At 40.9% G+C, this 17,272-nt stretch overlaps 2 protein-coding genes across 3 annotated transcripts in view; one reads left to right on the top strand and one right to left on the bottom strand.

Moving 5' to 3' along the window:
* CDC14B (cell division cycle 14B) overlaps nt 1–17,272 on the top strand; it is a 162,396-nt gene that overhangs the window by 131,194 nt on the left and 13,930 nt on the right. The gene's annotated exons all lie outside the window — the stretch shown is intronic.
* Nucleotides 2,889–17,272, bottom strand: part of HABP4 (hyaluronan binding protein 4) — a 36,202-nt gene continuing 21,818 nt past the window's right edge. For both annotated transcript variants that reach the window (XM_061426176.1, XM_061426175.1), the window contains 3 exons: nt 10,193–10,364; nt 6,321–6,506; nt 2,889–4,282 (listed from right to left, as the gene is read on the bottom strand). In XM_061426176.1, coding sequence (XP_061282160.1) covers nt 4,226–4,282; nt 6,321–6,506; nt 10,193–10,364 — 415 coding nt within the window. In that variant the 3' untranslated portion in view covers nt 2,889–4,225. The remainder of the gene's footprint in view (nt 4,283–6,320; nt 6,507–10,192; nt 10,365–17,272) is intronic.

The following is a 17,272-nucleotide window of genomic DNA, read 5'->3' as shown; positions in this document are numbered from 1 at the left end:
AGAGCTTCGGACTTTAGGCTTCATGAGGCCCCTGGGAGAGCCAAGCTTCTGCCCGTCTCCACCAGCACCTTGCCAGCAGCCTTGAACCTAGTCTCGTGCCCTCCCAAGACTTGCCATCACCACCTGTGCAGGAGACCTATTAAAGCTTTCTACATGTGTACTAAGTCACTTCAGTCATGTCCAACCCTTTGCGACCCTATGGACTATAGCCCACCAGACTCTTCTGTCCATGGGATTCTCCAAGCAAGAATACTGGAGTGGGTTGCCATGCCCTCCTCCAGGGGATCTTCCTGACTCAGGGATCGAACCCATGTCTCTTACATCTCCTGCACTGGCAGACAGGTTCTTTACCCCTAGCACCACCTCGGAAGCCCCAAAGCTTTCTAAGAGTTCTTCAGATGTTTTTAGGAGAATGTGTCACAGTGTGGCATTGCCATGGGCACCACCTCACCCCAGGGAGTAGCTAAACACAGAGCACACCCCGTGTGGTCCTTTGGCTCCCACAGAGGCACACGTATCTTCTGGCCTTTCCTGACCCTCTCTCTGCAGCTTTGCCCAAAGGACTAGTAACATAAGAAATTTCAGGGGTGTGTAGAAAGAACACAGCTTGGGGACCGAATCTTCTTTCTCCTTCATCTTTTCATCCCATTCCGCCCAAATACTAGTTAGGGAGCATGGAAGATGGATGTCTCTTCCTGTTCCCTGACAAGTGATGAGACAATTATAAGACAGCACACAGCAGTTACTCAAGAAATGCTCATTTCCTCAAGTTACCCAGGTTCTGCAATAAAGGTAGAGGAGGACCCTTCAGACTTAAAGGACGTTCAGGTAAAGGGCAGAGCCTTATTGCTAAGGTTTGCCTCCTTGGGCAGTGCTTCCTCTGAGGATAGTACTCCTTTCAGGAGGGCAGGCTGTGATTGGCAGGGTCACATGGACAGCCTCCTGGGGAAACAGGTTCCTTGACTTAGGTGGTGGTTACAATAAAGTTTTGCACTTTTGTGTTGTATTTAACAATAAAGATTTCTTTTCAATAACTTGCTTTCTTCCTTTCTCACTCGCTTTACTACACAAATACTAAGAGCCTCCACCTCTGGGACATGCCGTGGGCAGTGTCGCTGGCTGCCTGAGCACCTCACTTCAGGCCAGAGTCGGGAGGATGTGGAGGTGAGGCGGCAGGCCCTGGAGGGTGTTCACAGAATGTGATCCCCACAGCCCTGTCTCCTCCGGGTGCTGAGGATAACAGCAGCAGAGTGAAAGGAAACTGGGCACATTTTTTCCTCGAAGTGAACCTCTGCTTGTCCTGCTACACTCATGCTCTGGTCTCCCCGCCCTCTGTTGGCAGCGTCTCTCTCTCCTGGATAAGTTAGTAGGTGGCAGTCCTGTTTTCCCTTCAAGGGCTGACCTTTCCCAGCATCTGAGACCTGGATCCTGCTCTTCCCTAGAATTTGCCAACACCACACATGGTGTGGTTTCAAAGGAGAAGCAATGCCGTCATCCATGAAACACCTATGCCCTGGGCTGGCATGGAGGAGCCAGGGAATAGGGGAGGACAGGGCCTCCACTAGAACCCAGCACTAGAAAACGGGGTGCCTGCTATGGCTTCTGTGAGGGGCCAGCCTTGCATGAGATGAAAATGTCAACTGTTCATCAGTAACACTGGGCTAAAGATATATTTTTCAAAGTAGCCTGGCTAGATGTTCAGACCATCCAGCACCAGGTTCCCAGCCAGCAGCAGCTTCTGCAGTGACTCCGCTTCTTCCTAGATGGTCAGGTTTTCATCTGGTCAAAGCAGGGGCCAAACCCTCATCCAGCTCACACCTCTTTATTGATGAGGCTCTCCTCGCTGCAGGTCCTGGGACCAGCTCATCTCTAACTCCTGCTCTGGCAGCCTGAGCCCCAGAAGTGAGCTCCTGGGTCAGGCGGCTTGGGGCTGGCACACCTGCCTTGGGAATTCAAATATGCTTGACCTCACTTTCTAAAAGGGTTTGGTAGACTCACAAGTTTTCTTAGCTGGAGTTAATTTGCTTAGTATTAAAGTTATCAGCTAGAAACGGGTCCCACCTCATGACAACATATCTATACCAAATCACCTCAAAGGAGTTGTGCAGGGGAAGTCCTGTGGAAGGCCTTGCCTTGTGTACAGGTCCAAACTCAATCCTGCCTCCTGAGTTTCCCTACATCACATTATGGATTCCTCCTGCCCTGTGCTCCTGCCCTGTCTTCTCTGGGGCTGGACTGTGGACAATCCTGTGACAAAAGCCTGACATTCATCTGACCCACCAAATTGGTAAGAGGTAGTCCTGGTGAGCAAATGAAGACCTCTGCAGGCCCAGAACCCATCCCCTATCCCCTCACCAGACTTTCTGACCATGAGATCTGAGACTGCTCCGTGGTACAGGAATTCTCAGTCTCTCTGGGGAGGATGCAGTGTTTGCATATACAACATGAAATCTAGCACAATGGGCTTCGCAAGTGTTATTCATGTTAAAGGGAATAAGGGAATTTTGAAAGGGATCTCTGTTTTGCCAATCTTCAAAGCCAAGGCAAGGCAGAATGACTTAATGTGACAGCTCAAGCCTGCTGAGTAGTGACACACTGCACCAGCTCACGGCTGAACATGACATTTACTCTCACAAGACTTCTTAACTCAGATTAGGTACTGACGTTCACCGTCTTTTTCTGGGGAGGGAGAAGAAAATGATGACCTTAATACTCAGATTAATAACAAGAATCCAAAAGTAGGCTGTCAACCACAGTGGCTTAATGTGACTAAGGGTTCAGCTCTGATTATTCAACAAAATGTGAAATGACTCCACTGTGGTCTTTCCCCATGTTCTTCCTGCTTGACCTGGGTGTCACTAAAAGGATTCAACTCTCTATACACAAAGTTAGGAGGGAATACCAACCTTTATTTACACTTGGGTTCAAGTTCAGAACTGCCATCTTGGACAGTATAGCAAGGCAAAAAAAAGCACAAATCCTGAGACCAAGGTTCAGATTCCAACATAAACATATCAACTGTGTAACAAGTTTGTGACTGTTACCCAGTTTCTTCAGTAAAATGGGAAGAGTGTCGCCCCAGCTTCCGGGGCTGTTAACAGCTGCCTCCACCCCAGCCACCATCGCGGCACGACCCACAGGCAGCTAGCTGAACCGCCATGGGCCTCCCAGTCTCAGCCCTGCTGATGAGTGGGGTTTTCTTGAACCTCCAAGGAAACCCCTAACCCTAACATGCTCCAAAGGCAAGAAAAAGGAACTCGAACTGGTGCAGGGCCGAGAGAGAAAAACTGCTTATGGGTGTTCAGTATTATTTACAAGTCTTGCCCAGGACAGGGACAGACAGCCTTTGAACACAGGTGTTGAATTCTGACACTAGCTTTGAGGGAGACAATCTGCAACCCTCTTTTCCCTGGACCCCTTTTCATTGGATTGGTGGGTTAAATAACATGATTTTAAAGATCATATACTTAATACACATCCTAGAAACCACCCAAACACTAAATATGCACATTTATACGAAGCATGTGTGTATGTGTGTGTTACATACACACAGAAACCACGAGGTAGTTTAAATCACCATGAAAAACCCCAATACTTGCCCTAATTCTCTGCCACAGAGTGGCAACCTTTGAGTGCACAATAGCTATTTAAAATTATTGGTTAAATAAAAAACCAAAAAAATTCCAGGAGAATATAACATTTACAAGTAAATGGTAAATATAGCTATTTTAATTTCTTGGTCTCTGAAAACTAGGCTGTGACCGCTTTAAATTAATAGCAGAGTTATACGCATTTCCTCTAACACTGAAGGGCGCAGCCTTCCGGGACCTATACAACTTACTAAGTAGTCTCGATAGACTCTATTTACAACTGGCTTTGCTCTCCATGCTTTTGTGGAGGGTTCAATACAATTTCTATGTACAAGTTTTAAACATTATTTCTGAACGACATTTGGAATTCATTAAATAAAAAAATAATCACCATTATCTACCTTCCTGGGAAAGTGCCAGACTAACCCCCAGCCAGAACTGCTGCTCTTTAGGTGTCTGGAGAAATCCCTGTTTTCCCACAAACCACCCAGACCAAAAAGAGTGCAATGAGCTCAAACCATACGGGAAAAAGCAACATCTATTGTTCTTAGAGTCGGACTCTCTTCCCCACAGCAAGGAAAGTCTCTTCATAGGTATGCCAGTGCTGTTTAAGTTGCCAGGGAAATTGGGCTGTCTCAAGCCAGAGCAGGGAAGTCTTCAGGGTCATCCGGGTTTGGAGCAACATCTTGTATCTGAAAAAGAGAAGTTTTGAAACCAACTGTCAGTTCACCCATTCCCACCTGGGTGCAGAAGTGTGTGAAACACAGTACCTACTCTCTCAGGGGGGAGCTAACCGAGTAGGGGTAAGCGGCCCCACACTGAGGGAGGGAGGCCCAGTGGGAAGAGAGGAGTGGCAGGGGCTCTCTATGCGAGGCCCTGCTCTGAGCTGCAGCCAAGTTCTGCACAGACCCTGCAGAGGGGGGCCCATAAGCATGCTTCTCCCTCCTCTGACCCGCTCTGTCCCCACTGCAGAATGGCTGGCAGTGCCTGCCACCCTGCCTCGCCCACGCCCTGCCCCAGCCCTCACTCCCACAAATCCTTACTATGAGCCTTTATTTGCACCTTGCGTGCATGTGTGCTAAGTCACTTCAGTTGTATCTGACTCTTTGCACCCCTGCGGACTATAGCCCAACAGGCTCCTTTGTCCATGGGATTCTCCAGGCAAGAATACTAGAGTGGATTGTCATGCCTTCCTCCAGGGAATGTTCCCGACTCAGGGATCGAACCCATGTCTCACGTATCCTGCATTGGCAGGTGGGTTCTTTACCATTAGCACCACCTGGACCCTTTATCTAGCCCCTCCTTCATCCAATAAACATGACAGAACATTTGCTACATGGAGATACAAGGATGATTAAAGACAGTCCTACCCTCAGGAGCTCATAGAGCTCCTGCAGGAGGAGCATACTGGTCACATCAGTAACAGGTGGCCTGGGAACAGAGGCCCACCGTCAGGGCGTCCAGTGCAACTTGGTGGCCATGCACACATTACAGTTAAGTGATGTCTTCTAAAAGAGAAACTTCTGGAGATAACCACAACAAATGAGCAAAAAGAACAGGATTCTGACACAATGCAGCTGTGAAGGGGGTGGGGCCTGAGGGTGGTGCAGAGCTGGAAGAGCCCCGGTGGGTGGCAGGGCCCCTTGCACAGACAGCCACACTGCACCACAGTGGCAGAGCCGCTATTGGAAAGGGGCAGGCGTGTATTTTCTATTTCCAGAATTGATCCTTTTTCCAAGCTGGCCTCAGATTTACCCAGAAAAAACACTTGTTTTCGTTCTTGCTGAAGTATAACAAGTTAGACTCCTCCCAGGGGTGGCTCCCTGGAATAAGGGAATCGGCAGCAAAAAGAACATTTCCAGGATCAGCCACAAAGAAGGGGCTGCTCCATTTTCACAGGGACAGCACTGGTGCCTCTGCTGGCCGCCAAACCTTGTGCCCGATTCCCACTAACCAGGTCTTGGTATATTTATTCATAAAACACTGATGAAGCGTCTAGTACAGCTCATATTACACTAGGCATTGGGGAAACCAGTCTGTCTTCTGGAGACAGCAGACGCTGGCCAACAACTGTGCCGGCGATGGTACAATTAAACGTGCAGATGGTGCTTCAAAGAAAGGAAGGACTCTGACCTGGCCTGGAAGCCTCCTCTGATGAAGGGAGATTAGAGGATCTATCCTAGGTAAACAGGCAAAGGGGTGGGAGGAAGGCCAGCAGGCAGAAAGGCCCCATGGAGCAAGGAACAAGGTTGTGTGTCCCAGAAGTAGGGCAGCGTTGGCTGAAGAGTGGCAAAGAATGGTTTGACGTGAAAAGGTTGCCTTGAAGCTGTTGGAAGGATTCTGTCTACTCTGAAAGCATCAGGGCACAGCGTTGCTTACACGTAGTAAGCAACTGTCAGCTGATCTGATTCAATACCAAGCCTGGGGACCTCACCTGATGCATATGTGTGAATTCTTCTCCAGCTGAGTGTACACTCATAGCAGACAGACTTCCCTGGAGACCCTGGAGGCCAGGGCTACACAATGGTCTGTATCCAACTGATGCCCATCATGCTGATGACCATTCCAAACACTCTAACATGAGACCCACACTAGACAGAGGAGAAAGAACGTCCTCTATCTAGATCAGGAAGAACTTGATGATCCTCCAAAATTAAACTATGTAGGCCCAGGGCATCTTCATCCTCTCACTTCAGAAAACCACCCAGGATTTAGAATATACACACTTACCACCACTTCTGCTCTGGGTCCATAGTTTTCTGCCCTTCTGATCCTTCCCCGGCCTCCCCGTGTGCCACCTCTGGCTCCACGCCCAGGACGAGGGAGGTTACCAAAATTAATCTCCAGCTGGGATGTGATGTCATTGGCCGCTTTCCGGAAAACATGGGCATCATCTTCATAGTCATCCTTTACCATCTGAAACACAGTTACAGCATCAAACACAGAACATACACACGGCCGTCTCCATGGACACTCACTCACTGGGCTGAGCAGGGGAAGATGATGTGGCTGCTCTGCTTCCAGCTGCGTGGGTTTTGCACATTTTGCAGCCACACGTTCTCATACTGACAGGCCTTCTTTTTTAATTTAATTGGAGTAGCTGATTTACAGTGCTGGATTAGTTTCTGCTGTAACAACAAAGTCAGTCAGCTATTGCTGCTGTTCAGTCACTAACTCGTGTCTGATTCCAACCCAATGAACTGTAGCCCACCAGGCTCCTCCGTCCATGGGATTCTCCAGGCAAGAATACTGTAGTGGGTTGCCATGTCCTTCTCCAGGGGATCTTCCTGACCCAGGGATCAAACCTGTGTCTCCTGCACTGCAGGTGGATTCTTTACTGCTGAGCCACCAGGAAAACCCAAGTTGGCTATATAAATGCATAAATCCACTCTTTTAAGATTCTATCACCATACAGATCATCACAGAGTATTGAATAGAGTCCCCTAAACTCTATGCTGCTACTGCTGTTGCTGCTGTCGCTTCAGTCGTGTCCGACTCTGTGCAACCCCATAGACGGCAGCCGCCCAGGCTCCCCCATCCCTGGGATTCTCCAGGCAAGAACACTGGAGTGGGTTGCCATTTCCTTCTCCAATGCTTGAAAGTGAAAAGTGAAAGTGAAGTTGCTCAGTTGTGCCCGACTCTTAGCGACCTCATGGACTGCAGCCTACCAGGCTCCTCTGTCCACGGGATTTTCCAGGCAAGAGTACTGGAGTGGGGTGCCATTGCCTTCTCCACCTAAACTATATAGTAGGTTCTTAATAGTTATGTACTTTATACATAGCAGTCTCATAGTCTTAATTCAAGCATTTTTGAACTTACTTCAAGTCAGACCAAATATCTATCAGTTTAGTAGGTTAAGATGTAAGATTTAACATGACTAACAGAAATCCTATAAATGTTGCATATCTAAGTATATTTTGCTGAGATTGAAAAGTTTTAGTTCCTGCCTTTTGTTCACCAATGCTACTTTGATAAATAAGGAAAATTCACCTTCCTAGAAAAGAACTTGATGGAGAAACTGCTCTCAACATGGGTGCTGACTGTACAAATACCATATGTTAAAAATTGGATGATTTACAGTAAATAATTTCGACTCAAAATATATGGAAAGAGTAACACAGCAGTATGATTATCTAAGGGTTGGTACCAAGGCTGAATAAAGAACTCAGGCTGCTTTTTAAAAACCGCCTTAGTTAAAATTCTTTGAGAATATACATTTTATTGTATGGGGCTTCCCTTGTAGTAGCTCAGTTGGTAAAGAACCTGCCTGCAATTCAGGAGACCTGGGTTCAATTTCTAGGTTGGGAAAATACCCTGCAGAAGGAAATGGCAACCCACTCCAGTATTCTTGCAGGGAGAATCTCATGGACAGGGGAACCTGGCAGGTTCCCCCATCCATGGGGTCACGAGTCAGACATGAATCAAGAGGTCAAATTAGTTCTGTCTCTTGTTAAAACTGTATCAATAAACCTTCAAATTTGATTTGGTTTCAATTCCTAACAATGAATGAAACAAAAGCTCTCACTTGGAAGTAACATATAAACCTACAAACCGCAGAAAATAGGCCAATGATTGTGGATGAGAATCTCCAAAGTGTTATGTGGTTAAACATCCATTTGCTTGTCCAGCAAATGGAATCAAATTTCCCAGAGCACGTGTTTCCCTTTTGGCCATATGTTTATTCCAGGCTTCATGTTTAACATTTGTGTCCTTAGGCAGATGTACTCTTGAAGCTAAAAAGATGAAGGAAAGAACAATTCAGGAACACTTGCACTCTGGTAACAAGACAAACACAAAAAAATGTAAGCGGCAAAATAATAAACTACTTCCTGATTTAGAAAACAACTGGCTGTCAAGGCACCTCAGCAGAGACATAGCAGACTTCCCAGTAAGAAGGCACAGCTTGCGATGGAAGTTGAGTAAGCAAATTGTCAGGCCAAAGTGCTTTAAGGGCCTGCTCTATTCATAGGCTACTGTTAGGTCTTAACTTTGGCAAGAACAGAGCTCCAAGGAAACAAGAGGTATTATTCTAGTGCTTTTGTTCTCTTCAGGGTATCCAGAACAAAGTAGTGACACCAAGATTTGGCTTCTGTCTCTTTAAGAACAACTCCTGGCTGAAATCATCAGTGCTGTAAGATTAATAAGTACCAAAGATGTGTGCCTTACTGAGACCAAGCTCAATGACTCAGCTAACCCAGTTGCTTCAAAGATTCCAGGAGACCTCTCTCAGAAGCCAGGGAAGATGAATCTGGTGTGGATTAAGAAGAACAGTTTCTATTTTTACTTAACATGTCAGCTGCACATTTCAAATCCTGACAGCACAATTGTTTTAGGCAAAGCTTTATTTACAAAAGAAGAAAGTGGATAGGGAAAAAAAAAACCCAACCCAACTTGCTGATAGACTTGTAAAAAGACCTCATAGAGCTTTCTGAGAGAATAAGGCTCTGGCCTCGTATGTGTACAAAAAGCCTTTTCTAGAGAAACAGCTCAAAACATAGACTCCTGGAGTTCGGACTGACGGAAAGAGGAGGTAGGAAGGAATCCAGTATCATAAATGATCCCCTAGAGAAACTATTCACAAAAAGAATATAACTAACCAAAATGTAAATGGGAACACAGACAAAACTACATAGTATAAAACTCCTGATTTTCAAATGGAAAATCAATGAATAACATCAAGCAGAGAGGAAGAGTGTTCACCACCACCACTGACACAGAGACTGGTATCAAGATAAATAGCTGTGACTGAATGATACTAACTCTAAATTTTAAAATTACAATGCTTCAGTGTACCCTCCCTTAAGTTTAGGAATTCGAATAGAATGTGATTAAATAACTCTCTGACCATCCTTATCAATATATGCTGGAAAATATTTTCAAAGCTGAAGCCGCCAACAAATAGGTGAACACAAACCATGTAAAATCAGATCTTAAGAATGTGTTAGCAATCCCAAGTGGATAGCTGGCCATGCTAACAGTGCCTGTCATGGGGGAGGGGCTTCCGGGGTCCTCTGGTGAATTTCTGCAGAGGGAGCAAAGCTACTGCAATATCACCAGAAAGGATTCACCCAAGTCCGACTGGTTTAAAGTGATCAACTAGTTTCAGTTACACTCTTATTAAGAATTAGAACTGTGAAAAATAACACTGAATCACTTTTTTGCACACCTGAAACTATAAAAATATTGTAAATCAACTCTACTTGAATTAAAAAAAAGAATCATAACTGAAGGTAATCTAATCACGAAAATGCCTAGTTGTTATCCTATGAAATGGCATCATTCAGGGAAACATTCTGGATCTCTCTTTGGACACAAAATTGAAATGTAACTAAAACACAACAGTGTAAGCATAGTCTTCACACAGTTCTGAAGTGAGCAGAAAATGTGCTCACTATAACTGCTTTGGATCAAGTATTAATGGGTTGATTTTTTTCAGTTAATAAAAATATAGTAAAATTAGGCATGCATGGTGACTCTTAGGTTGAAACAGACACGTCTGATTACTATAAGGTTGAAACTAGAATGTCAACTACTAATGTTCCATTTCATTTTCAATAAGGTAACAGTGAAGATTACCTCTAGATATAAAACATCATGCTTACATCATCTCTATATTTAGACTTGTGTATCACCACTGCTTTGGAAGGGACAGTAGACTCAGGTTTCCGGATGTTAAATTCAGGCTTTGGTCTGGTCTGTTCTTGAAGATTTTTCCACTCATCTAGGGTCATCTCTTGAACTTGAGTTTCTTCTTCTACCTCCAACTCAGGAACTCTATAAAGAAGTATAATCATAAAGAATAATTTTTGATGGGTCTGAAATGTCTATTTTATGAAAGAGGAAGTCACACCCATTAGTTTAATGTACTTTCACAGAACTCCATCTCAGATTTAAATAAGGTAAGAAAATCTTTGAACCATAGCTTCCTTATTTTCATAATTTTATGCCATCACTCCCAACTGAAGATACTCCCTGTCTGTGTTCAAAGCAGTCTTTGAAAAATGGGAATATAACCATTCCAGTGACATTAATATTATACTCACTACCAAGCATTCCCTTCCCATATGGCATTACATACAAAATGAGATAATTGTAGAAACAAATGGGAGAAGCTATTGAGACAAAACATATATAGAGAACCATGAACAGAGGTTATAAACACTGAGTCACAAATGCATTCTTTTGTAAATATCCTCCTTAAATTCATGAATTCTTAAAAAAGACAGACATATAGAACAATGAAACAAAATTTAACATCTAGAAATAAGCCCTCATATTTATGAGCAATTAATTTTTTTGACCAGGGTGCCAAAGACCATTATTTTACATGTGGATATTAAATTTTCCCAGCAACCGTTGTTGAAAAGTTCTTTCTCCTTTGAATTAAGTTGAACTTCTACCCCATACCATAAGTATAGGAGCTAAAAGTATAAAACTCTTCGAAGAAAATATAGGCATAAACCTTGGATTAGGCAATGGCTTCTTAAATACAACACTGAAAGCAGAAGCATCAAAAGAAAAAGTAGATAAACTGGACATCACCAAAACTCAAAACTTTCATGCTGTAAAAGGACACCATCAAGAAAGTGAAAGGATAACTCACAGAATGGGAGAAAATATTTGCAAACCATTTATCTGATAAGGGACTTAGATCTAGAATACAAAAAGGACTCTTACAACTCAATATAAGTAAATGACACAACTAAAAACAGTGCAAATGTCAAAACAATGAATGTGCACGTATTTTTGCACATTTCACAATACGTAGATTCTATATCAGTTTAGGTGGTAGGAATAGGTGTGTTTGCAAATTTTCACAATGAGATGTTGGAAAAATACTAATATGAAAATATATCCCAGCAACTTCCCTGGTGGTCCAGAGGATAAGGCTCCATGCTCCCTATGCAAGTGGCCTGGGGTTCAATCCCTGGTCAGGACACGAGATCCCACATGCTGCAACTGAGAGTTCACGTGCTGTGATGAAGATGAAAGATCTGGTGTGCAGCAACTGCGACCCAGCACAGCCAAGTAAATAAATATTTAAAGTAAAAACATAGCCCAAATATACACTGGCAAAAATATAAAAAGACACTAAATTTTGTAATCTCAAATACTGGAAATGACCCAAAATCATCTGGAGAAGATCTTAGTGGAAAAATTATAAATACTAAGCAGCTAAAAAAGAATCAGAAATACATATATTACTATGGGGCACCTCCAGGATATACTGATAAAACAGTAAGGTAGAATATATGCTTCCATTCACCTAAGGAATACAACATACAAATATATATATATATACAGATTTTAAAAATAAAATCATAATATACACCAGGGAAAGAACAGGGATATACGCTAACTGGAAAATATCATGTCTTAACAGATTGTATTTTGGAAACATGTAAATATTTTGTATAATTATAAACCAGATTTAAATTCAATATCTAAAATTTGGAAGCAAGATTAATCAAATTAGCCTAGTTTATCACACTGGCGATAAAAAGAATCAGAAAAGAGCTATTTGGAGTGCCTTGAAATATAAACTTGATTTTTCATCTCTATATATAACTTTTTAATAATCATGTTACTGAAGATAGTGTTGGTAATGTTATGAATATTTGTCGTGTGTGTAGCAAATGACAGTACAATGTTACTGACAACTGGGATTTTCAGCATGGAAGAAAAAGAAAAACAAATGTAGGAAAGTTTAGCTAAAATCTTGTACTCCTAAATTTCAAATGAAAATAATGAATAAACTCATAACATATTTTATCTTAAAAATGTTGTGTATATGTGTATTTCTCAGCTCATCCACTTAAATGTACTAGAAACAGTTAAGAATCTAGTAGTAGTAAGTAACCCCAGTGCCTAGATTATGGTTTCTAAATACCATATTCTATCTTTTAAGTTTATTTTATGGAAGTACATAAAGTAAATTTACAATGAACAGTAAAGTGATTCAGTTATATATAGTTATACATTCTTCTTCATATTCTTTTCCATTATGCTTTATCACAGGATATTGAATTCTCTGTGCTATATAGTAGAACCTTGTTATTTATCCATTCTATGTAAAATAGTTTGTATCTACTAATTCCAAACTCCATCCCATCTACTCTTCCCCAACACCCACTCCCCCTTGGCAACCACAAGTCTGTTCTCTATGTCTGTGAGTCTGTTTCTGTTTCATAGATAAGTTCACTGGTATCATATTTTAGATTCCACGTGTAAGTGATACCATATAATTCTAAATACCATATTCTATTAAAGGACTCTGGCTCCCTGGAAAAATGACTCAGTATAAGGTGTGAACTACAGATGATGAGTCATAAACATGTCTTGCCAGAAAGCAAGCAAGCTATTAAAGATTACTGAATGTGTCTCAAAAGGATCAAGGATCAACTTGAAGAGGCCCCCTTCAGTCAAAAAATGGATCAGTTTAAGTACCAATAAGCATAAAATCTCAGTGGACTAAAACATATCAGATATGTTTAAATCTCTAAGTTCATAACGACACTTAAAAAAAGTCACTGGCACCTTTGAAAGATATGAGGGAGCCAACTCTTTCTAAAAATGAGTAAAAGTAAAATATTTCTTTTATTATCCTTCATTTCCTTAACAAACTTATACCTCACTGTAATCAACTAGTTCTAGGTAAGTTTTTCTTTATAGATCATCCCAGCTACTTAAGTAAAGAATGATAGAATTAGACTATCACTAATTTGCAGCCCTAATAAATCAATGGATAAAGGAAATGATAAGCAGCAGCCTTTCATAAACTTTGCAACAATCTTACCAAAAAGTTGAACCTGAATTTGATCAAACCTCTGCCTCTCACTATTAGTATTAAGAAAATTTTTAAAAAATATGAATAACAGAGAAACATGTTCTACTACTCTATAATGCCATGCTGGATTTGGCTTGCACTAAGTAATAACAGCCAATATTTTTTTCAGGAATTTTGTGATTTGGCTGTTAAAGTACAGTTGTTAAAAATTAACTTATAGAGAGAAGAATTACAATCCTGCAGCCTTCAAAATGAAAACCACAATCACAGAAAGTTAAACAAAAATTAAAAGGCAGAGGGTTATGTCCCAGATGAAGGAACAAGATAAAACCTCAGGAAAAAAAAAAAAAAAAGCTAAATAAAGGTGAAGATAGGCAACCTTCCAGAAAAAGAATTCAGAATAATGATACTGAAGATGATCCAGGATCTCAGGGGCAGAGGTGGGAAATGGAGAAGATGCAAGAAATATTTAACAAACACCCAGAAGAATTAAAGAACAAATGAACAGAGATGAATTAATACACTGGAAGGAATCAGTAACACGATAACTGAGACAGAAAAATGGATAGTGACCTATAAGACAGAATGGTGAAAATCACTGCTGTGGAACAAAATGTAGAAAAAAGAATGAGAAGAAATGAAGACAGTCCAAGAGACCTCTGGGACAACATTAAATGCACCAACATTTGCATTATAGGGGTCCCAGGAGGAGAAGAGAGAAAGGGCCCAAGAAAATATTTGAAGAAATATTATTTAAAAACTTACCCAACATGGAAAAGGAAATAGTCAACCATGTCCAGGAAGCACAAAGAGTCCCAGGAAGGATAAACCCAAGAAGGAACACACTGAGACACACAGTAATCAAATTGACAAAAATTAGAGACAAAATACTAAAAGCAACAAGGGAAAAACGATAAATAACATAACACACAAGGGAACTCCCATAAGGTTATTGGCTGATTTCTCTGCAAGAGAGAACACAAACTCTGCAAACTAGAAGGGACTGGCACGAAATATTTAAAGTGATGAAGAGAAGAACCTACAAACAAGAATACTCTCCGCAGTGAGGCTCTCATTCAAATTTGACAGAGAAATAAAGTCTTTTCAACAAGCAAAACTTAAGAGAATTCAGCACCACCAAACCAGCTTCATAACAAATGCTAAAGGAACTTCTCTATGTAGGAAACACAACAGAAGAAAAAGACCTAAAAAAACATACTCAAAACAATTTTTTAAATGGTAATAGGAACATACATATTGATAACTAATGCAATTATTGATTAATCAAAATACAAATACATGAAATGCACCAACCAAAAGACATAGACTGGTTGGGTAGATTCCAAAACAAGACCATATATATGCTGTCTATAGGAGATCCACCTCAGACATGGGGACACTTACGGACTAAAGGTAAGAGGATGGGAGAAGGTATTCCACACAGATGGAAATCAAAAGAAAGCTGGAGTACCAATACTCATATCAGACAAAATGGACTTTAAAACAAAGACTTGTTACAAGAGACAAAGGAGGAGGACTACTACATAATGATCAAAGGAACAATCCAAGAAGATATAATAATTCTAATTACATATGCACCCAAAAACATAGGAACACCTTAATACGTAAGGCAAATACTAACAACCATAAAAGGAGAAACTGACAATAATACAATCATTTTTTAAAAACTACAGTAATAGTGGGGGACTTTAACACCCCACTTTCATCAACGGACAGATCATCCAGATGGAAAATTAATAAGGAAACACAGGCCTTAAATGACACATTAGACCAGATGGACTTAATTGATATTTATAAAGCTGCTGCTGCTGCTGCTGCTGCTAAGTCGCTTCAGTCGTGTCCGACTCTGTGCAACCCCACAGACGGCAACCCACCAGGCTCCCCCGTCCCTGGGATTCTCCAGGCAAGAACACTGGAGTGGGTTGCCATTTCCTTCTCCAATGCATGAAAGTGAAGTCGCTCAGTCGTGCCCGACTCCCAGTGACCCCATGGACTGCAGCCTACCAGGCTCCTCCATCCATGGGATTTTCCAGGCAAGGGTACTGGAGTGGGGTGCCATTGCCGTCTCCAATTTATAAAGCATTCTACCCCAAATAGCAGGTTACACAAGTGCACATGGAACATTCTACAGGACTGACCATATGCTGGGGAACAAGATGGCCTTGATAAATTTAAGAAAATTGAAACCATATCAACCAATTTTTCTGATCATAATGCTATGAGATTAGAAATAAACTACAAGAAAAAACTATAAAAAACAGAAACATATGGCAGCTAAACAATATGCTACTAAATAACCAATGGATTACTGAAGAAATCAAAGAGAAGATTTTTAAAAAATACTTACAAATGAAAATGAAAGCTCAATGGTCCAAACAAGAATGGTCAAGAAACAAGAAAACTCTCAACTAAACAACTTAACCGTGCACCTAAAACTAGAGAAAGAAGAACCAAGCCCAACCTAGAGTCAGCAGAAGAAACTGTAAATATCAAAGCAGAAATACATGAAACAGAGACAAAGAAAACAATCGCAAAGGCCAATAAAACTAAAAGCCAGTTCTTCACTTTAGATAAGTTTGACTTAATTGATATTTATAGATCATCTCATCCAAAAGCAGCAAGACTACACCTTCTTCTCAAGTGCACGTGGAACCTTCTCCAGGATTGACCACATGCTGGGCCACAAGGTGAGCCTTGGTAAATTGAGGAAAATAGAAACCATATTAAGCATCTTTTCTGATCACAATGATATGAGATTAGAAATGAACTACAAGAAAAAAACTCTAAAAAACACAAACACGTGGCAGCTAAACAATATGCTACTAAACCATCATTGGATCATTGAAATCAAAGAGATATACATGAGAATGTATATCCACAGAAAGACACACAAAAATGTTTATAGCAGCTTTATTTATAATAGCAAAAACTAAGTAATCTAAATGATCATCATCAGGTAGATAGTTAAGCAAATATTGGTCTATCTGTAAAGTGGATTATCACTCAGCAATAAATAGGAAGAAACTGTTGACACATTTAACAACCTGGATGCATCTTAAAATATGCATGCTTAGTAAATAATATAGACGAAAAAAGAATACAAAAAGAATACACGCTGTATGATTCCATTTATATAAAATTATAGCAATTGCAAACTAATGTTTAATGACAAAAATGTAGGTCACTGGTTGCCTAAGCGGAAGGGGCAGGAGGGAGGGATTACAAAGGGATACAAAGAAACTTTCTGGACTGACAGATGTGCTCATTACTTTGATTGTTTGAAACCTGTAAGACTGTATATACTAGATACGTGCTGTTTATCGAATTCAGATTATACCTCAATAATGTTGCTTTATTAATAAAAATATATAAAAAACACACCCATTAAAATGTATATTTCAATATTAATTCAAACAAATAAATTGTTTTAAGAAAAGATTTTAAGATAATCAGGGAAACCCAGAAACTGACTAGATATTTAATGATATTAAGGAATTGCTTAAAAATTTTAGATGAGATAACAATATTCCAGTTATTTTCTTTATTCTGAAACATTTTTGGATGATATGTAACATATCCTGGCAGTAGAAGTGGGTAGAGAAATCTATGAAACAAGAATGACCATGATTTCGTAACAGTTTAATTTCAACTACTTACTCGCAGTTTCAATATACCATTCTTATTTAAATACATTTTTTTCTGTAACTTTTAACAAAAGGAGCTAAAAACAAAGAAATATTAAGGCGTCATGAGGGTTTTGTAGCCTATTTGTGACAGAATTAAGAAATTTGTGGAACTGGATGCTACGAATTTGAGGATTCTTTCATAACCAAGATAACCTAATAGAAGTTAATAAATTCCAAAAAGTTCAGTA

The sequence above is a fragment of the Bos javanicus genome, chromosome 8 (genome assembly GCF_032452875.1).
Source record: "Bos javanicus breed banteng chromosome 8, ARS-OSU_banteng_1.0, whole genome shotgun sequence".
Taxonomy (NCBI): Eukaryota; Metazoa; Chordata; class Mammalia; order Artiodactyla; family Bovidae; genus Bos; species Bos javanicus.
Note: the sequence above shows the minus strand (reverse complement) of the source record. Positions and strands in the feature narration are given on the sequence as shown.